Raw genomic sequence first — 22,500 nt, 5'->3', positions numbered from 1 at the left:
TATTTTGTGTGAATAGAGGAAATTCCTTTGGACCACATTTCAAAAAACAAAATGTAGTTGTAGAAATGTTATTTTGTCCCTATAATAGATATACTGATTTTACCTTTTCCATTTCTTTGAAGTCATCATCTAGTTTGGTTCCTTCCGCGCCACCGACCTTCTCGCTGACTTTCTGTAACAGGAAACACAAAGAAACAAAAGAAAGGGTTTAATGTTTTAAACCCACCCGGAGAGAACAAAGAGCGAACCGGCTTTCAAAGTCTCGACAGTGACAGAAAAACTTTGATTCTCGCTGCGAGATGGAAAGCGAGAGCAGAGCATAAGAGAGAAAGCAGCCGTTGAAAACAGGAAAACACAAAATAAGAAATGAGTTGTGACACCGGCTTTGTAGACGACCAAAAGAATGATCCTTCGTATTATTGTTCGTGTTCGGGGAAATGAGCAGCTTGCATTCTCCGACGGCCTTTTCATTCGTCTACAATAAAAAGACTAGAAGCTGAAGTGTTTGCATTCACACGTCTCGACGAACGGTAACATTGATTCAGCTCCGTCTTTTTCTTCATTATTTCTTCTGAATTAATGAATATATTCTGAATATGAAGGCCACTCCGCACTTTTCTATCTTTATTTATTTAACCATGTTCATCGAGTAACTGCTGCTCCTTTTAACCCTTGTGTTGTCTTCCCGTCAACTTTCTTGTTTTTCTGGGTCAAGATTGAACGCTGTGGTCCCGATTAGTTTTGTCACTTTTTTCGACATTATTTAGTCACATTTTCCCGACGTTTTTGAAGCTTTTTTCCAATTTTTTGATGTCACTTTTTCTTATGTTTATGTCTGTCCTTTCTGAGCTTTTTTATGCAACATTTATGTGACGTTTTTGAAACTTTTTCTGACATTTGTCACTTTTTTCAACGTTCTTTTATAAAATAAAAATTCAAAATGCTATAAAATTGAATAAAAACACCCAAATTCAATGAAAGTAGTGAACTGATCATTTATTTTACTTGTGACCATGCATGTTATTTTTTTTTTGACAATTTGGTTGAAAGAAAGCAAAATTTCTGATATAGAAACATTTTCAAAAAAGGGTCAATTTTTTGGCAAAAAAAGCAGACAGTAGCTGTGTTGGAAACCGTTCCCTATCACGGAAATAGTTCCCTATGTAGTGTGTTCGCCATGTTGTAGCGGTGTTCGAATTCTCCGCGGTTAATTTCATTCACTACATAGTCCACTATAAAATACCCACAATGCACTGCTAATTTGAGCGTACATCATGTACGATGTAGCCTACATTTTACTCCCGTATACCCACAATGCAACGCGGTCGTGTTTTCTCGGAGGAGAAGGAGAAGCAGAAGTCTCCAAGGAAACTGAAAAGGGAAAGTGGAGCGGACTTTCGTTTCTAAACAGTGAAAATGTAAAATGCAACATACATATACAACCTTTATTATTCTCCTGAGTGCTCGGTGTGTTTCAGGGACGTATTAGAAGTCATTTTAGTTTGGGTTTGTTTACATGATGCTGGGCCCGCCCGCCTCCGTAACACAAACAACGGGCGCAACTCCTGACGCGATTCACGCAACCATGTGTTTTCAGTGTAGTGTCCGAAATCTCGTTTGGTCCCTCTATACAGTCCCTCCAGAAAAACGCGATTATGCGATCGCATAATTCAATGCATATTCAGCCAAAGTCCGCATATTTATGCAGGGGGGCCGCATTTTTTCAAATACGCCGCACTTTCGCCGCATAAATTGCCGATTTCCGCGCAAAATATGCGGGGCTTGCGTAATTTCATAATCCCCGCATTTTCGTTGCAAAAAAGTCCCATATATCTTGTATATATAAGTTGAAAAAATGTTGCGTTTACTTCACACAAGAGCAGCCATTTCCCCCTGTTGCCATGGAAACGTTATGAAGTGACGTAATTACGCGACGTGAACATCATCGAAAAGCTGCAAACCCGGCGATGAAGCCACGATGAAACCGCAATTTTTGCAAGTTCCCGCAATTTCATCGCATAAAATTGCATAAATATCCCGCGTATTCCATTGCATTTTCTAAGAAAACGTGCCGCATAATCAAGGATTTTTGCCCGCAACAATCACAAAAAAACTCCAAACACTATATACTGTAAATGTGTTTTAATGAACCCTCATCTGGAATATTTTCATGTAAATGTAAATAAATGTATATGCAGGGGATATGTCCCCCCACCCCCAATATTTAGAAGAGGTAAAATGGTCTCTCTCAAAAAAAATATGATTGGTTTCAGGAGATTATGTGATGCTTTTTCCCCGATGTTTTTGTCGCAAGTTATTTTCATAGTTTTCAGACCCAACCCAACAATGTAATATATAATATTAATAAGGTGAGGCTAGGGTCAGTTAGGGAGTGGAGAGAGAAATATCTCAGCTGGGCACCTGGGTAGCTCACCTGGTAGAACACGCGCCCATAGAGATTCTCTCTCTCTCTCTCTCTCTCTCTCTCTCTCTCTCTCTCTCTCTCTCTCTCTCTCTCTCTGAATACATCCTGGACTTTTACGATAAATACTATCGAGTGCCGCCACGCCTTCTTCCTCCGCCTGAGACACTGAGAACTTATAATAACATACAACGATCTTCGCAGGTAAAATTTAATGATTATATTCATTGCATTTTGGGTGTTTCATTCAATTTTATATAACATTTGAAACAGTATCCTGCCTAAACTTTGACATAAACCAGTCTGTGATCCACTCAACATCCTCTGATCTTAACTATTAGTCAAAATAATTCATAAGTTCTGCTTTTTTAACTCAAAAATTAGGTATAATGTCATATAAATATGGTTTATTGACCATGAATTTAAAACAAAAGTAACAAAAGCTTTTAAAAAGGGTCAAAAGCATAAAGAAAAAGCACCAAAAATTCAATTTTGCTTTTGACCCGGATGGACAACAAGTTCACGGTCAACGGGAAGACAAGACGAGGGTTAAGGAACCGTTTTAAGACTCGGGGAGAGACCTTAACCTTCCAGTCGGCAGCCCCTAATCTCCCCGCGAGCTTAAAGTCGGTGGATTCTTGTAAAAAGCAGCTTTAAAAACCCCATCTGTTCAGACAGACGTGCGTTTCCCGTCTGTTCTCTTTGTTCATTCCTATCTGGTGTTTTACCTCTGATTCATTTATTTGACTGTGAGGCACTTTGTGTCTATAAATAAACTTTCCCTAAAACTCGCTCCACCTCGAGCAGCTTCAGCAGCAACATGCTGCTCCAACACTGATGCGTCAGTGCTAATCATTTATTACATCAGTCACAGAATGCAGAAAGACTACTTTGACTTTTGATATAATGTACATGCATTCCGACAACACTTCTGCACTTAAACTTCAGTAGGATCGTGAATGCAGTGCCTTGCGCTTGCAAACGAGTATTTTCACGTCAACGTGTTCGATAGGCTGTTATGAATTCTCCCGTAAGGAAACCAACCCCATCTCATTCCCAACACGCCACAAACTGACGCTTGGTCTGTGGCTCTCGGCGTCAGATACTAGGGTTGCACAATATTGACAAAATGTGATATTGCGAATATCGATTATGAATATTGCGATGTCGATATTAATTTAGGTATTTTTAAAACATATGTAAAATTACAAAAAGTTACGGGAAAACGCATCAAAATAGATTCATAACAAATTAAACAAGTTTTCTTACAACACAAGGTTACGTCAAGTGACTGTCATATTAGACTGGTCCAACATGAATAAATAAGGACCATGTCTACAGAACAGGACATGTTTACTGGTTGGACAGTATATAATATATAAATAAAGAGAACAGGACATGTTTACTGGTTGGACAGTATATAATATATAAATACAGAGAACAGGACATGTTCTACTGGTTGGACAGTATAAAATATATAAATAATGAGAACAGGACATGTTCTACTGGTTGGACAGTATATAATATATAAATACAGAGAACAGGACATGTTCTACTGGTTGGACAGTATATAATATATAAATACAGAGAACAGGACATGTTCTACTGGTTGGACAGTATAAAATATATAAATAATGAGAACAGGACATGTTCTACTGGTTGGACAGTATAAAATATATAAATACAGAGAACAGGACATGTTCTACTGGTTGGACAGTATATAATATATAAATACAGAGAACAGGACATGTTCTACTGGTTGGACAGTATATAATATATAAATAAAGAGAACAGGACATGTTTACTGGTTGGACAGTATAAAATATATAAATAAAGAGAACAGGACATGTTTTACTGGTTGGACAGTATATAATATATAAATAAAGAGAACAGGACATGTTTACTGGTTGGACAGTATATAATATATAAATAATGAGAACAGGACATGTTTTACTGGTTGGACAGTATAAAATATATAAATAATGAGAACAGGACATGTTTTACTGGTTGGACAGTATAAAATATATAAATAAAGAGAACAGGACACAACTTTTCTTTCTCTTCTATGATTCGTTCCGTTTAGTTGTCTCTATCTATTTCTTCACTTACACTGTCACTCTGTGGAAATATGCACACACGAAGGTACGCTCCATAGGGTTTGTCACGTAGTGGACCCGTGCGCTGACGTGGGCACGGTGACTGGCCAATGAAATGATGATCATTATAGCGTTTCCACAACAAGCCACACAGCCAACGGATGGGACGCAGCGCTCCACAAAATAAACTAAATACTGCATACTTTCGATATATCGCGCAACGTGATATCGCGATAACGATATTGAGTCGATATATCATGCAACCCTATCACATACCGACGCAAAAATCACCCTTTAGCGTCTGGTTGGGACGCACCGGGCAGAGCAGACGCTAAAGGGCTGGTCGCGAGCCTCGAGAGTGACAAAAAGTGAGGCCAAGAATCTGGCGACGGGAGTGAAAATGTGTTGCAGACACAGATACCGACACAAAAATCCCCCTTCAGGGTCTGTTTGGGACGCGCCGGGAAGAGCAGACGCTCGACCACAACGCTGTAAGATGACGTAGTGTTGAGAGAGACAAGTATGAAAGACTGCGTAAGGACACAGGTTGGAGAAGGGGAATGGATGTCACACTTTGTTCTCTTTTTAATTCATTTTTTTTATTTGTTATTAAAATGTTTGGTTTTGTACTTAAATACAGTATGAACTGTTTTTTAAATAACTTTCACAGTATTTAACAGTTAACTAATGTCTAAAAATACATTATAAAGCAGTTTTTTCATCCTTTTCTTTTACAGACTCTTACAGTTGACTGATTTGTTTAGTTTTTATTTAGTACTTTTACTAACAGTAAAGGATCTGGATGCTTCCAGCACTGCTCACATGGAAGCTCATTACGCAAACATATCACGACGACATGCAGCTTGTTGAGCTGTGTGTGTGTGAGGTGGTGTGTGTGTGTGTGTGTGTGTGTGTGTGTGTGTGTGTGTGTGTGTGTGTGTGAAGCAGATGTCACAGGTCTTCTCCATCAAACTAACAAACCTGCAAACATAAAAGTAAACGTGTGTGTGTGTGTGTGTGTTTATGTAACCGCCTACACACCTGAGCACCGACATGTGTGCACGAGATCCAGTACAGGACACGCTCTGATCAAAGAACGTGTGTGTGTGTGTGTGTGTGTGTGTGTGTGTGTGTGTGTGTCTGTGTCTGTGTGTGTGTCTGTGTGAGAGAGAGGCGAGAACAGTAATGAAAAAAAAAGGTCTATTATAAAAACAAAACAAAGCAGGAAAGAAAGTGAGAAGGACAGACAGATGCGGAGGAAGATGCAGTTGCTATGGAAACAGGAAGATCTGACTGATCCTTTCGTTTCCAAGAAACACACACACACATGCACGCGCACACACACACACACACACACATGCACGCGCGCGCACACACACACACATGCACGCGCACACACACACACACACACACACACACACACAGAGGTTAGATAACTCTCTCAGTAGTGTTCGTATCTTCGACCGTTGACGTCAGATCAGTTCTGTTTGACGTTCGCCGTGTAACGTTCAGGAGCAGCACTGACATTTGTGACGTCTATTAGCCGAATAAGCTATTAGCGCTTCCTGTTTGCAGTGTGCTGATGGATGTCCATGTAGCTATCGCTCCATCACTGATATACTGAAGAAGACTTCAAAACGTGATGATTCTCAGGCAAGTTCTGCCGCTATAAGTAGCGTGTTTCTGCTATGATTTCTAACCAAATTTACAGACGTTTATTTGCAACGGACATCTGACATCATGACATCACCGGGAAGTGCGAGTCACACCGAATCTTAAAACATGTTTATCATGTCCGTGTGTTGAGATGTGACTGAGTTATTATGACTCAGAGAAGTATGAGTTATTCTAGTAGTAATAGTATAAACAAAAGCCACAGAAAAGTCTGCAAAAACATGAAAGTTTAGCTCGCACTAATCACAAAAACAAAAAAAAATTAAAAAATGGACCCATGGGTGCTGGAAGTGTAAGTCATCGCACGCACACGCACACACAACCACACACACACACACACACACACACACACACACACACACAAACCTACCCGACCACTCACCCACCCAGACACACAAACACACACACACACACACACACACAACCACACACACACACACACACACAAACCCACCCGACCACTCACACACCCAGACACACAAACACACACACACACACACACACACACACCCGACCACTCACACACACACACACACACACACAAACCCACCCGACCACTCACAAACACACACACACACACACACACAAACCCACCCGACCACTCACAAACACACACACACACACACACAAACCCACCCGACCACTCACCCACCCACACACACAAACACACACACCCACACACACACACATATACAGACACACACACACACAGGAAGTAGAAGGAACCACCTTAAAGACTAACTCCATCTGTTCTACATCTCTTTCCGCCTCCACAGTTGCCTGTTCTCAGTTTCTCTCTTTTGTTTTTTTGCGACTCCTACACCTTCAGCTATATTTTCTACCACGTCCTCCATCTCTCCATCTCTTTCTCACTCATGCTCAGTCCTTTCTTCGTTCCCTTTCTTCTCCCCGCCTCATTTCCTCTCCTCTTCCTTTCTCCTTTCTGCTGAGTTATTCCCAGACTCAAGACTCAAGCCCTGTTCGCACGAGACGAACCTCATGTGATTTAGAAATTTAGAGAGCCAAGGTCCAAACGCGCCTGGCTTTTAAAGGGAACGGGAGATGATCTCTGACTGGTTGATTGCACGTTACGCCCAAAACACACCTCTGATTAATGAAGACACTATGGTCAACCCTTTTGAACCATGCGCCCGGCGCACGGACCCTTTTTCCCGCCGTCAAACTAGCAAAAGAGGATTCGTACACTCCCTAAACGCACCTGCGCCAGGCGCTTTACGCCGTGCGTTTGGATCCTTAAAATAGGGCCCTTACGGGGCGACCTCTAGCTCACCCAGTAAGAGCGTGCGCCCACATGTAGGTCCTAGAGTCCTTGGCAACGGCCCGGGTTCGAATCCAACCTGCCCTTTTCCTGTCTATCCACTGTCACTATCTAATAAAGGGAAAAGCCCCCAAAAATTTGTATAGTAAAAATAGTTTTTTTGTACGAATGGTTACGATAACAGGCTGCAGATCTGCACAGGATTAAAACCACAGACAACCTCTGTAACTATCAGAACTTAATATGCATCCCAAGGTATAACCGGTCCCCTGTGAACAGGGCTTAATGCAGGAAAAAAATAATCACAAAGTTTTCGTTCCAAGCGTCCGACAGCGAGGAGGTAAAGAGTCAGAGGTTATGGTTGGCTGACAGCAGATGGAGCAGATATCCTCCTCCTCCTCTCCAGCTGACATTAATCCGCTGTGGAGGAGAATTAGCCTATCAGGGGACAGAAATAAGAACCGTGTGTGTGTTTGTGTGTGTGTGTGTGTGTGTGTGTGTGTGTGTGTGTGTGTGTGTGTGTGTGTTGGCAGCCAGAGTAGGTTCATCTATCAGTCTGAACGGCTGCCAAAACTCTCAGACACCATCTTGGACTGAAAAATTTAAAAAAAGCCGGATTAATGGCCAGCCCAGGCTTTTTATTTAAAATGTTCAACATGCTCAACCCAGTTTTATTATTCCATCAGTAGTCTAATTACACAGAAAGCACCATTAAGTGATTAAGTGTCCAGGATCTAAAAAAGGGACAGTTGAGATGTGTGTGTGAGTGTGGTTTTAGGGCTGCACGACATGAGGAAATTATGTTAAATATCGCGATAACGGTATTACTCGCGATAACACAACAGATATTAAAGTGTTCTCAGTTTCTGCTGCTTTCAGGCTTCTGCTAAAATACAACAAACTGCTTGTTGGATTTAAAACAAATGAAAGGAAATCATTTTTTGCATGTTTTTATGCAAATGCCAAATAACACGTGAATGGGTTCATTATTTTTTTTTAAGAAAAAAAACTACAGTAGAAATGATGCAAAACTAAAGATTTAATGCTTGGCTGAGGTAAAAAAAAGTTTGTGTCACGATGAAAGCCAAATGCGATAAAGTGCAACGTAAACAGACTTTGAGCAGAAAGTTACAAAGTTGCGTCCAAGATTTGAGCTTCAAAAGGTCTGCTTTTCAAAACAGGAAGTCTTAATTCAGTGTTTCCTCTATGTTGATTTTGTAGTGGCGGCCCGCCATGGCAAAACTTCTGCCGCCACGGTATCAGAAATAGGGCAGACGTACAATGTAGTCGCGGTTGCCTTTTAAACGATCCTGCCGACATAATGCACCCTGTTGGCTGCCACTCACATTGCAATTTAACAACAAGTAGAACTATTCAGAGGGTATTGGGCCCGTCCAGTTTAACAACCAGTAGAACTATTCAGAGGGTATTGGGCCCGTCCAGTTTAACAACCAGTAGAACCATTCAGAGGGTATTGGACCCGTCCAGTTTAACAACCAGTTGAACTATTCAGAGGGTATTGGTGCCGTCCAGTTTAACAACCAGTAGAACTATTCAGAGGGTATTGGTGCCGTCCAGTTTAACAACCAGTAGAACTATTCAGAGGGTATTGGGCCCGTCCAGTTTAACACCCAGTAGAACTATTCAGAGGGTATTGGTGCCGTCCAGTTTAACAACCAGTAGAACTATTCAGAGGGTATTGGACCCGTCCAGTTTAACAAGTAGAACTATTCAGAGGGTATTGGGCCCGTCCAGTTTAACAACCAGTAGAACTATTCAGAGGGTATTGGGCCCGTCCAGTTTAACACCCAGTAGAACTATTCAGAGGGTATTGGTGCCGTCCAGTTTAACAACCAGTAGAACTATTCAGAGGGTATTGGGCCCGTCCAGTTTAACTCCACATACTGTTGTGTTGATGTAGTTTATTCTCAAAACGTTTGATTTCTTCCGAGTCGACTATTAAGCGAAAAAGCTCCACCAAAAACATCACCGCAGTGGGTCCGTTCTGATTGGACAACGTTCAACTTGTCAGTTCTGTCAGCTCATCGTCCTGATATCAAACATCTGCTAAAAATAATCCTAAAGGAAATACTGTAATTTCTTAGTTTTTAATATTTCTGGGAAGAAAAAAGGAGGAGGAGGAGCTCCTTTCTCTTCCTCCAGGAGAATCTTTTACTGGTTGAAAGTTGACTTTTCTGACTGTGTTTAATCTTTGAGAAGCAGAATTGTCATATTTTGGGGGAGGAGGTTTCAGCTGTTGCTGCTCGAGCTTCATCACCTTTCTGTGTGAGAGCTACAGAATCTCCAGAGAACGATGCGACGGCTGCAGTTTGACTTCTACATGACGTCCAGTGCAGATTTAACGTGCTTCAGGCTCTCTAACAATCACCTGAAGTGGGCTTTGCTTCGCAGCCAGCGATGGTTTTACAACAGAAAGTGTCACAGTTGTGGTTTTGAGCCAATTTTCTCTCTCTCTCTCTCTCTCTCTCACACACACGCACGCACATACACACACACACACACACACACACACACACACACACACACACACACTTTCACCGACAGAGAGAAACACGACCAGGAACACATCTTACAGCTTTATGAATCTGAGGAATTATGATTCGTCTTGTCGTCAGTTAGCCGTCAGGGAGAAAATGTGAGACGCAGCAGCTATTTAATCACCACACAGAGAGAGAGAGAGAGAGAGAGAGAGAGAGAGAGAGAGAGAGAGAGAGAGAGAAAGCGAGATAGACAGAGAGAGAGAGAGAGAGAGAGAGAAAGAGATTGAGAGAGAGAGCCAGAGCGAGAGCGAGAGAGAGAGCGAGATAGACAGAGAGAGAGAGAGCGAGATAGACAGAGAGAGAGAGCGAGAGAGAGAGCGAGAGAGAGAGCGAGAGGGAGAGAGAAGACTTTAAACTACTTTAAAGTTGATTTTCTTCAGGGCTATCAGATCGGTGCATAAACTCCAGTACTCGCTGATACCGATACCAGTATTTAAGGCAGTATCGGAGGGTTTTCCGATTCCGTTATCGGCATCGAAACATCTCTACTTTTCACCGTTGTTGTAGTATTTTCTGTATTTTCAACTTATTACATCCATGATATTCAACTGCAGAGTAACTTCAGACACTCTGCTTCCTGTTTACACCGGCACGCACATGCCCAGTGTGTGCGAGCGGTCATGTGATATGTGTTGGTAGACGTGTTAATATAGACGGAGATTAGTTCCGCTACTAGAGCTGAAACTCTTGTGTGGACGGAGACCGTTTTGGTCTTAAAAATGTAGTCATGTAGATGTAGCCTTATTCTTTGAAAACACAAAGGGGCTCCATGTTAGATTTCCCACTGCTTTGTCTCCCAGATTAAAGCTATTTTGAAAAGCTTGTACTGGTTTTATAAACTTCTTTTTTTTAGGCCAGGAAGAGGAAGCACAGAGACACCGAGAGATAAAAGATGAGACAGGAATGGAAAGGATGCAAGAAAATCCCCACTACTCCTTTTGAAACAGCGAAGTTTTTGACAGAGAGAGAGAGAGAGAGAGAGAGGGAGAGAGAGAGACAGAGAGAGGGAGACTCTCAGAGAGACGTGGTTTATACTCCCAAGGTCTTCTGGGGATATTAAGTCTGATCCTTAAACCTCTTTGAGTTGCGATGAGAGGATAACTGGATCAAACAGACGGACGTGATTGATCTGAAAGTGACTGAGTCCAGACGGGACGGGGAACGATCCAATCAGGAGTACGATGGCGGCGAGACAGAGAAGGCTGGGAAGAGAAATGGGAAAAGATGAAAGTCAAAGAGAGACAAAAGTAGAAAAGAGAGGAGGTAAAGGGGGCCCGGAGAGACCTCGAAGAGGTAAAGAAGAGTAGGAGCAAGGGTGTAGCAAAATATATATTTACGGGTAAGAAGGAGAGCTGGATCCCAATATCCAACTGTACTGATATTCACTGATATATACGGTAATAAAGTTGAGACGGATTCAACTTTAGGAGAAACGCAACCCTAAGAAGCATGAACGGTTATTTTCTTACCTCTTTTTGGGGAGTGGGTTGTCTTTCATATTTTTTGAAAATCTACACATATATGCGTAGGAGGATGAATGAATTACAAATGAGATGAGAGAAAAGAAGATGCTGCCTCATGTGGATGCTACGAACATACCTCTCTGAGGGAAAAATGTTGTGTGAATGTCTTCAAACATAAACTTTAACTTGCCTCCGTAACAGGACATTTGGCGCTCTTATACTTTCTCAACTTCCTCACCTTACTTCCTGCTTTGCTCCCGTCATAACTACCACGGCCAACAGAGGGCGCCGCCACTAGCAACCTAAATATAGGTCCAAATTTATGCTGGAACAAACGACTTATGTGGGTGTTTTTCAGGGCGTATAGTCTCAATAATCTTCATTTCAGATACACAAGGGTCAGTTTAAAAGATTTTTGTGAGTTTTCCAGAGGTGGCGGAGTTGAGCTGAATGCCCCTGATTTGCATAAATTGGCCTTTACATTCAACTTTATGCAAATGAGAAGCGGGCAACTCGACGCCCCACAAAAGTCGCCACGACGCTACCAGAATGCATTACAGGAAATAGGAAAGGTGGGATGGAAGGAGGGACTGAGAGATGAGACAACAAGGAGGATCAGTGACTACGTTTACATGCACACCAATATTCCACTATTATTCCGAATATGACAATATTCGGAATTTGATACAGGTCATGTAAACAGCATATTCCGGTTGGATATCCGGAATAAGGTCTTTTTCTGAATATAGCATTTTCCAATTAAGACATGTGGGATATTCCGGTATTATTCGGGTCTTTGGACATGTAAACAGCGCATTTGGAATATGCGTCTCAATCAGGGAGTCAGCTCTGTGCGTTGCTATGGTTGCTGTACACAAACCAACCAGCCAACAGTTTGCAAGGCTGCAGACCCGATAAGAAGGAGAAACAGCTATTTTTAAACATTATCAAAGACTTGGATATCAACAGGTTTTTGGATATGCGCACACATCGCTACGCCGACCTTTTCGAGAAGCTAGTTGAAGGGATGAAAGAGGGACGCTGTGTTTGCACGGTCCAACAAGTCCTCCACCGCTGGTAAACTTTGAAAAAAATCATATTTTGCATGGCTACATGTAAACAGGACTATTAGTGGGATACTAACTTTCATTAGCCGTATAAACAGCTTAGTGGGGAATATCGTCTTTTTCGGAATAAGGGCAAAAAACTGAATATTATGTGCATGTAAACGTAGTCATTGTGGGTGTAAACCGCTCCGTGTGTTGCATCAGAATTCCTGCAGGTTTCAGCGCTCTGCAGATGCAGACAGTATAAAATCCTGCAGGAAGCCTCGGACCAGCTGCAGCGCAACACAAACACCAACACTCATACAATATTAACAACAGCAGCAGCAGAATAAGACCAAGAGGAGGAAGAAACTGCAGTTAAACTCAAAGACACGGTTCACACTTGAAACAAATAGATAAATGACATAATATACAACCAGTGAGCGCGATGCGTCCTTAAGATTCTCCTCTGGGAGTCATCTTGATACAGAATTAATTCCTGATCAATAACGTGCCTATAAGCAACGAGCCACCAGTGCTAGAGATCTATAGTTGCTGCTGTTAACGAGACAAACACTCTAAAACGAGACGGGAAAGGAAAATGCTTGGGCTGCAAATAACGATTATTTTCATCGTTGATTAATGTGTGGATTATTTTCTGGATTAAAAGGACAATTCCAGTGCAAAATGAACCTAGGGGTTAATAACATATGTGTACAGACTACAGAGTCGACCGTTCTCTGAGACATGTTTTCATGCTAATCGAATGTGTCTGTAGCTTGAAACAAGCTAGCGCAAACTGGTGATTAGCTGCTAACGCTAGCCTTCGGGGCCACGCGAAAGTCAAAAGAAATCGCTATTTTATACCAATAACAAGGCTCAAAATAGCACCACACTTCCACGGTAGCATAATGAGGGTCCCTACATTACTTTGTAACCGTGGATTTCCACAGGATGCAGAACGTCTGCGAACCGGCTCCGCTGCGGAACGGCTGCGTGCTCCGCCGTCCATCAATACCCACTAGGTCCGGATATGTTGTGCAACGGCTGCAGTCAGCCGACCACGAGATCTCGCGAATTGACGTATGTTCGCGCGATATAACAGGATGTAGTTTCTATAAACAGAATCACAAAACCAACAACAGTTTGTTTCCATCCAGAGGAGTAGAGGGGGAACTACTCTGAGCTGTGTTTTCAAGGTGTAGTACAGGGAAATATGACCTGCCGTGAGCACGGTGTATTTTATTTTGAAAATTACCCGGATGTTTTATTTTGTTTCTGTGCTCGACTTCCTGTGTGAATTGTGCTGAATTGCTGCGGAGCTCTCCGTCGTCCGTCAAAAATAGAAGCTCTGCGTATCTGCTCCGGAGGGCTGCGGACTGACGGAACTGGGACGGAGTCGGGACGCAGACGTTCTGCAGTCAGTGGAAATACACACACTGACTTTAATGGAAACCTAATGACTCCGTCGACGTTCCGGAGACGTTCCGGAGACGTTCCGCAGACGTTCCACATCCAGTGGAAATTGCCGGTAAGTGTACAGACAGTTGAACATGAACGCTACTGTCTATATAATCTAACTTTTTAATAAACTGTCTGTACACTTACAAAGTTCTCAATGCTTCGGTTTACATGTAGGGACCCTCATTATGCTACCGTTGAAGTGTGGTGCTATTTTGAGCCTTGTTAGTGGTGTAGAAATAGAGATTTACCCTCTGCCCCCGAAGGCTAGCGTTAGCAGCTAATCACCGGTTTGCGCTAGCTTGTTTCAAGCTAGAGACACATTCGATTAGCATGAAAACATATCCCAGAGAACGGTCAACTCGATACACATATGTTATTAACCCCTAGGTTAATTTTGCGCCGGATTTGTCCTTTAATGGAGAAATTGTTTGAAAAATGTGGATCAGTGTTTCCCCAAAGCCCAAGATGACATCCTCAAATGTCTTGTTTTGTCCACAACTCAAAGATATTCAGTTCACTGTCACAGAGGAGAGAAGAAACTAGAACAATATTCACATTTAACAAGCTGGAAGCAGAGAAGCTCTACTGTTTTTCATACAAAATGACTCAAACCGATTATTATTCTTTCAACTCTGTAGATAATTAAAATAAACTTGAGTGTGCTGATGGTTAAAGATTACTTCAGTGACTTAGTGACACCTCAGCAGAACTACTATGAACAAATGTGACAATATGGACGCTTGTTTGTCCCTATCTCACGTCTCATGAAGTCATCTGTCGCTACACACAACAAACATGACATCTGTCTCTGATTGGAAGATGTTTTTTTTCTTTTTTTAAAGTACCTGAAAAGTCCCATAAGTAAAGACGGATAAAACTCTTGGGGAAAAAAAGTGAAACTAAACTAAATCAATTAGTCCACAACTTGTGTGTTTATGTGTGTGTATGAGTCTGTGCATTTGTGTGTGTGTGCGTTTGTGTATGTGTGTATGTGTTTGTGTGTGTGTGTGTGTGTGTGTGTGTGTGTGTGTGTGTGTGTGTGTGTGTGTGTGTGTGTGTGTGTGTGTGTGTGTGTGTGCTTGTTTGTGTGTATGTGTGTGTGTTTGTGTGTGTGTTTATGTGTGTGTATGTGTCTGTGCATTTGTGTGTGTGTGCGTTTGTGTGTATGTGTGTATGTGTTTGGTGTGTGTGTTTATGTGTGTGTATGTGTCTGTGTATGTGTGTATGTGTTTGTATGTGTGCACATGTGTGCATGCGTTTGCGTGTGTGTGTGTGTGTGTGTGTGTTTACGTGGGCGTCTGTGCATTTGTGTGTGTGCATGCGTTTGTGTATATGTGTTTGTGTGTGTGTGTGTGTGTGTGTGTGTGTGTGTGTGTGTGTGTGTGTGGTGTGATGAGTTATATAACAGAGGTCACTTGCCACAATGATTCCTCCAGCAGAATGAAAAAAACAAACATCTAAAAATCCTAATTGTATTTCTTTATTCCAGTCACATTTCCTGGCAGTGAGTGTGTGACGTTGAGTTGTATAACGGGGGTCACTGGCTACTACAGTCACACACACACACACACACACACACACACACACACACAAAACAAGGATGTCACATAATAATCAGCCACTCTGTGGCAGGGGAACATTTGGAAAAAAGGCGAGAAAGAATGACAAAGAAGAGTAATAGAAAAGCAGAGATAAAAGGAAAAAATATGGTGTACGGAGAGATGAGATATATTTAGACGGACAAAGGAGAGGAGAAGGGCTGTGAAATGATGTTTTGATGGCGTTCAGGGACTGTCTCTGTCAGACTGATGAAGATAACCGATGAGCCGCTTCATGATGAGTAACACAATGATCTGGTTTTATAAACTAAACCCGAGCCTTCTGGGAAACTTCCCACGTGAAGCTCCACAGGAAGAAAATCAAACACACAAATCACGTTTTAAATGAATAATCCGCCACGTTTTCATCTGGATAAAACAGGTTTTCCTGCCTGGTGGGGTGCAACCACCGCACCAAATTATGTTCTCAAATTTAACACTTTAAAGTTCATTTAAGTATTTATCTCTCACTCAGAGGCATGAATTAGATTCTCTGCACAGCACTTATTTTAAAAGAAAATACGTCACATTTAAAGCTGGAATGCCTGTTACTCTGGTTATTTCCTTACAGGCAATGTAGCATTTAAAACGGCTATTTTTTCCGGCGCACTGCTCACTCCGTATAAAACATAACATTACATCACTTCCTGCCAACTTTACAGAGAACATTCGCCTTTATTCTCTTACATAATGTACCTTTAAAGGAGAATTCCTGCCAATTTTTACGTTAATCTTAATCGCTATAGCTACGCAAGTACTTTCGATAGAACCCAGTGGGCAGCTAGCAGCTAACGGCTAACGGCTATCAGCTAGCAGGGCAAGCTAGCTACCAGCAGGATCGAGACAGGGACCAGGGTAGGTGAATTTAAACCATGTATGAGTTGAAAACGCATCTTGTTGACACGTAAGGGCCCTGTTCATGTGGCACAGACATATTAATTGCATTTTGTGTCTGTTAAGAGGCACAAAGGCACTCTAAAACTTGCCCCGACCACTGCCGTTTTAGCTCAGTGGACGCTTGTAGTACGTAGCTGCAGCTTCTCCGTGTTACCTGCACTGATTTGGGTCGGGGTTTTTTCTATCAAAAGTACTCGCGTAGCTATAGCGATCAAGATGAACGTAAAATTGGCCGGAATTCTCCTTTAAGTATCTGCTCATTAGCCAAGCATCCGGTTACAATTTATTTTGACTCTAATGTTATAAAAAATGCAGTTTCTGAGGAAATTGCGGTGTGAATGCTGTATGCTGAAAGGCTGACGCTACACTGGATTGCTGGCTTGAATGTGTAAGAAGTAGTTGTAAGTAGTACGAACAGTTCTCAATGAGCTCTGTGATACAAGAAATGCATGTTTGTAATCTGCCTATGCTCGCTTATATAATCAGTCAAAATAATTCATAATTGCAGTTTATACATAAAAATTTGACATCATTTCATATGAGGTTTAATGACCATACATTCCAAAAACAAGTGTAAAACTAGCGGTAGTAAGTTGGTGTGAGGGAGTGAAAACAAAATGCTAAAAATGCCGTAAAAATGGTTAAAAACATTTTTTTTTAAAAAGCAGCAAAATAAGTGACAAAAACGTCAAAATTGTCATTTTAAATTTTGACCCAAGAAGACAATACAAGGGTTGAGTATCTGCTCATTGGGGGCCTGGGTAGCTCACCTGGTGGAGCGCACGCCCATATACAGAGACTCAGTCCTTGACGCGGTGGCCGCGTGTTTGATTCCGACCTGCGGCACTTTGCTGCATGTCATTCCCCTTTTATGTCTAAGCTGTCCTGTCACAAATAAAGGCCTAAAATGCCCCAAAAAATTATCAAAAAAATAAAATAAAAAGCATCTGCTCTTTAGCCAGGCGTCTGGTTACCTTTATTACATGCAAAACAATGTTTCACCGTCTAAAATAAAAGAGTTATTAGCCTTCGCCGAGTCTTTTTGTGACCGGTCAGCGCTCCGGCACTCTGACCACATTATGCAACGTCTGTGTAAAGAAAACGAGAGCGCGGCAGGGCGGCCAGCGTTTGGCACTTTAGAGAGGCGCTCAGGATTGATGAGGCAATAAAGAGACACATACTGTTACAGAAGGCAGACAGTTTCTCTGAACTGGGCTTTTAGAGTCGGGAATTAACGAGAAAGAGCAGCGGTGGGAGAGACGGAGTGGGAGGGGAGAGAAAGTGAGGAAGGGATATGAGAACAAGACAGATTGATGGGGATAGCGCGTATAAAAGGAGAGAAAAACTAATTTGTGGTTTTATCTCCTATGCTGCGGATCGATTTTCTCCTTCGAGAAGATGAATAGTCTTCACACATGCACGCACACACACACACACACACACAGTGCATGGCACTATCTTTGTGGGGACCCGTCATTGACATAATGCATTCCCTAGCCCCTTACACTAACCTTAACCATCACAACTAAATGCCTAACCTTAACCCTTACCCTCACCCTAACCATAACCTAATTCTAACCCTAATCCTAAAACCAAGTCTTAACCCTCAAACAGCCCTTTAAACTTGTGAGGTCCAGCATTTTTGCCCCACAAAGCTGTATTCCCGGTTTTTGGACCCCATGAATATAGTTAAACAAGAACACACACACACACACACACCTCTTTCCGATATCCTCAGAGACGAGACGACTAGACCATCAATGTGTTACTTCAGCTGCCAAAAAGTACTTTTATTTTGTACTTTGACACAGCCGCCCCATTTTCGTCCGTCCCCTTCCTCTGTCTCTGTGTTGGCGTTCTAACCTCCGGTGGATTTGTGAGGACTATGATTAACTGCTCCTCAGATCTCTGCAGGGTAAATCCAGACAGCTAGCTAGACTATCTGTCCAATCTGAGTTTTCTGTTGCACGACTAAAACTACTTTTGAACGTACACACGTTCCACCAAAACAAGTTCCTTCCTGAGGCTATTTTGCAGCGGCACCGTGGCTCCATCCGGCGCTTAGCACCGCCCAAGACGATTGTGATTGGTTTAAAGAAATGTCATTAAACTAGAGCACGTTTTTCTCCCATCCCAGAATGCTGTGTGGACTAGCCAGACCCTCCACTGCAGTGCTGTGGAGGAAGGTCTGGCAATGCGAGACTAATTAAATGCTTGTGGTGTTATTGCATGTTATATGGGTAGGAATCTTTTAATGAGAGTTGTGTATGGGGGGGACACTTTAGAGAGTGACACGCAGAGAAAGGTGTAACATTAAAATGTTTTTTTAGCAGCTTTAAGCTAACTTGCATATGTTTTCCATACATTTTTTTAATGTGTCAAAATCTTTAAAAATCCTCATTAAAACCTAAAAGCTATTTATTTTGGCATCACTGCCCAGCCCTACACTCATCTGTGGCTCCGCCCCCCTTGCGTTTAAACCGGCCAATGAGAGTGTGAACAACTGCCTCAGTGAACAAGAACTACAATCGTCCAGCTTTTATTAATCTGTGCGGCGTCTGTAAATGTCCGCGGCGGAAGTGTCTAGAAGCGAGGAGATCAAAAGGTCAAAGGTCAAAGGTGGAGGAGGCGCGGAGACGCTTGGTGAACCTGAAACCAAACGGTGGAGGACACGGGAAGCCGTCTCTCTTCCTCTCTCTGCTTCTCGTCACGTGTAGAAGCCCTCAAGGTTGATCAATTATTGAGACAGCCGACCAGAGCACAGTGTGTGTGTGTGTGTGTGTGTGTGTGTGTGTGTGTGTGTCTCTATGTGTGTGTGTATGTGTGTGTGTATGTGTGTGTGTGTGTGTGTGTGTGTGTGTGTGTGTGTGTCTGTGTGTGTGTCTGTGTGTGTCTGTATGTCTGTGTGTTTGTCTGTGTGTCTGTGTGTGTCTGTGTTTGTGTGTCTGTGTGTGTCTGTATGTCTGTGTGTTTGTCTGTCTCTGTGTATGTGTGTGTGTGTGTGTGTGTGTGTGTGTGTATGTATCTGTGTCTGTGTCTGTGTGTCTCTGTATGTGTGTTTGTGTGTGTGTGTCTGTGTATGTGATTGTCTGTGTGTGTGTGTGTGTGTGTGTGTGTGTGTGTGTGTGTGTGTGTGTGTGTGTGTGTGTGTGTCTGTGTGTGTGTTTGTGTGTGTGTGTGTGTGTGTGTGTGTGTGTCTGTGTGTGTGTGTGTGTGTGTGTGTGTGTCTGTATGTGTGTGTGTGTGTGTGTGTGTGTCTGTGTGTGTGTGTCTGTGTATGTGTGTCTGTGTGTGTGTCTGTGTGTGTGTGTGTGTGTGTGTGTGTGTGTCTGCATCACGCCTGCTTTCTCTCCACACGTGTGTGGTTGCCACGACAACACTGTGGTGAGGGTTTGGTATGTTGGATTTATTTATCCTTTCTTTGTATAATAAAATAAAATAAATTACTTAAATTTTTTTTCTGCGCAAAGTAACCTGGTTTAAAGCTGTTTTTTCATGTTTTTATTCCATTTTGTTTCCTCCCTAAATCTCTGTAGTATTTTGCACTTTGTTTTATCACTGTTCTACTATTTATTGCTGCTCTGTTTTTTAATTTAGTTGCTTTATTGTCTTGACGTTGGCATCGTTTATCTTGCTTTCATGGCCTTGTGAAGCTCGATGTAACATCCGTTTTGAAAAGTGGTACATAAATAAAATGTATTATCTTATCCTATATTATTATTCCTTACTCTTCCCTCTTTCCATCGCCTCCTCTCATGCCTCCTCTTCCTCCCTCTGTAGTTACTCATTAGATTTTGGAGTGGATCTGAATCTAAGGCGAGATAAGCAACATTATTTCTTTACTTATGGTAACATTGCGACACTGGGCATTTGTGCTGCATTCATGTGTTGTCGTAATAAATCGGAAAAATGACTTCCCGACTGGGAAAACTCACACTTTACATTAACATTGTGAGAGGGGCCTGGCCTTGGCGGAGGTCTACGTTCTCCGAGTGCCTCATTGTTGGTTATAAAATTCCCTTTAAAGAGCTCAGAAAGCCGTAGAAAATGCTTTATGGTATTTTGTAAAAATTATATAATAATGTTGTTTTACTATCTATGGATTATACGACTTACAGAGCAGACATTGGTGCGTTTTCGGGGTGTGATGAGCTTTGAAGTGCGTTTTCGGCCGATTGGTGGATGTGTTGGAGATGTTACCCAATCAGAAGCCACGTGTCTGTAAACTGGTGGTAATTAAAAGGCAGAGCGACCGTCGCGTATACACACACACACACACACACACACACCTCACACAGAGATGTGTCCTACATTCAGCTCTCGGCGGACAGGAAGTCGGCGTTCGTGTGAAGTTTTAATGTTCCCACAGCGGCTCGCTCCTCACATCTGATTGGCTGAGTCGACATCGACAGCCAATCAGTAGCGCACACACACACACACACACACACACACACACACACACACACACACACACACCAAAACAACCCTGGTCTGGAAGCAAGGAGCGCTCACTCCGAGCTGACTTTCATCCTCCAGAAAATAGACAAACAAAAGACTGACTTCCTGGCTAAATAAACTTAAATCCTGGATCCTGGGATTTTGACTGAAATAAATTAATCACATCTAACGTCATAATATCTAAAGACTGGGGGATCTTGCAGGCTCACACATTGCAGGACTACAACTATTTGTTTTGAACAAGTCGCTCCTTCAAGCGGAGAAACAGCGGGGCTGATGGGAAATTAAGTCCAAACTCAAAATATCACAGAAGTAACCGGTTATTTCCACCGTGAGCTTGATGTTTTTTGTCGAGGTTATACATAAACATGAGTCCTAATTCCATAATAAGACACTCTACCTTTAAAGTCACAGGGTTGGGACTTTTTTGTCAGTGTTATTTTTTAAACTGAATGACATTTTTCGGCCTGCAATTACTCTGAAATTGCTGAAAAGGATGTATTGTATTGTGCCAGCGCTGCGTATAATCATCTGTAATTATCCATCACCTCTGCTGCACAACACCCCGCCTCCCCCCTCCCCCGTTACAGGTCTGTTTGCTCTGTGGCCGACAACGCCATGAATAAACCATGCTGATGAACTAGATCACAGCGCCAGGGATGGATAATCAACACCAGAGAGAGACGGCCAATCAGGTCGGAATCACACCGACAGATCAGATAGATAGGTAGGTAGGTAGGTAGGTAGGTAGATAGGTAGGTAAGTAGATAGGTAGGTAGGTAGATAGGTAGGTAGGTAGGTAGGTAGATAGGTAGGTAGATAGGTAGGTAGATAGGTAGGTAGGTAGGTAGGTAGGTAGGTAGGTAGGTAGATAGGTAGGTAGATAGGTAGGTAGGTAGGTAGGTAGATAGGTAGGTAAGTAGATAGGTAGGTAGGTAGATAGGTAGGTAGGTAGGTAGGTAGGTAGGTAGATAGGTAGGTAAGTAGATAGGTAGGTAGGTAGATAGGTAGGTAGGTAGGTAGGTAGGTAGATAGGTAGGTAGGTAGATAGGTAGATAGGTAGGTAGGTAGATAGGTAGGTAGATAGGTAGGTAGGTAGGTAGGTAGGTAGGTAGGTAGGTAGGTAGATAGGTAGGTAAGTAGATAGGTAGGTAGGTAGATAGGTAGGTAGGTAGGTAGGTAGGTAGGTAGGTAGGTAGGTAGGTAGGTAGATAGGTAGGTAGATAGGTAGGTAGGTAGGTAGGTAGGTAGGTAGGTAGATAGGTAGGTAGATAGGTAGGTAGGTAGGTAGGTAGATAGGTAGGTAGGTAGGTAGGTAGGTAGGTAGATAGGTAGGTAGGTAGGTAGGTAGGTAGGTAGATAGGTAGGTAAGTAGATAGGTAGGTAGGTAGATAGGTAGGTAGGTAGGTAGGTAGATAGGTAGGTAGGTAGGTAGATAGGTAGGTAGGTAGGTAGGTAGATAGGTAGGTAGGTATGTAGGTAGGTAGGTAGACAGGTAGGTAGATAGATAGGTAGGTATGTAGGTAGGTAGATAGGTAGGTA

The 22,500-nt window shown here is 42.4% G+C and overlaps 1 protein-coding gene across 1 annotated transcript in view; it reads right to left on the bottom strand.

Moving 5' to 3' along the window:
- The window catches only part of LOC116036432 (endophilin-A1-like), a 41,898-nt gene that overhangs the window by 10,330 nt on the left and 9,068 nt on the right, over positions 1–22,500 (bottom strand). Inside the window, exon 2 of the mRNA XM_031279958.2 lies at positions 104–172. Coding sequence (XP_031135818.1) covers positions 104–172 — 69 coding nt within the window. The remainder of the gene's footprint in view (positions 1–103; positions 173–22,500) is intronic.

Source organism: Sander lucioperca, chromosome 17 (assembly GCF_008315115.2).
Source record: "Sander lucioperca isolate FBNREF2018 chromosome 17, SLUC_FBN_1.2, whole genome shotgun sequence".
NCBI classification, from domain to species: Eukaryota; Metazoa; Chordata; class Actinopteri; order Perciformes; family Percidae; genus Sander; species Sander lucioperca.
Note: the sequence above shows the minus strand (reverse complement) of the source record. Positions and strands in the feature narration are given on the sequence as shown.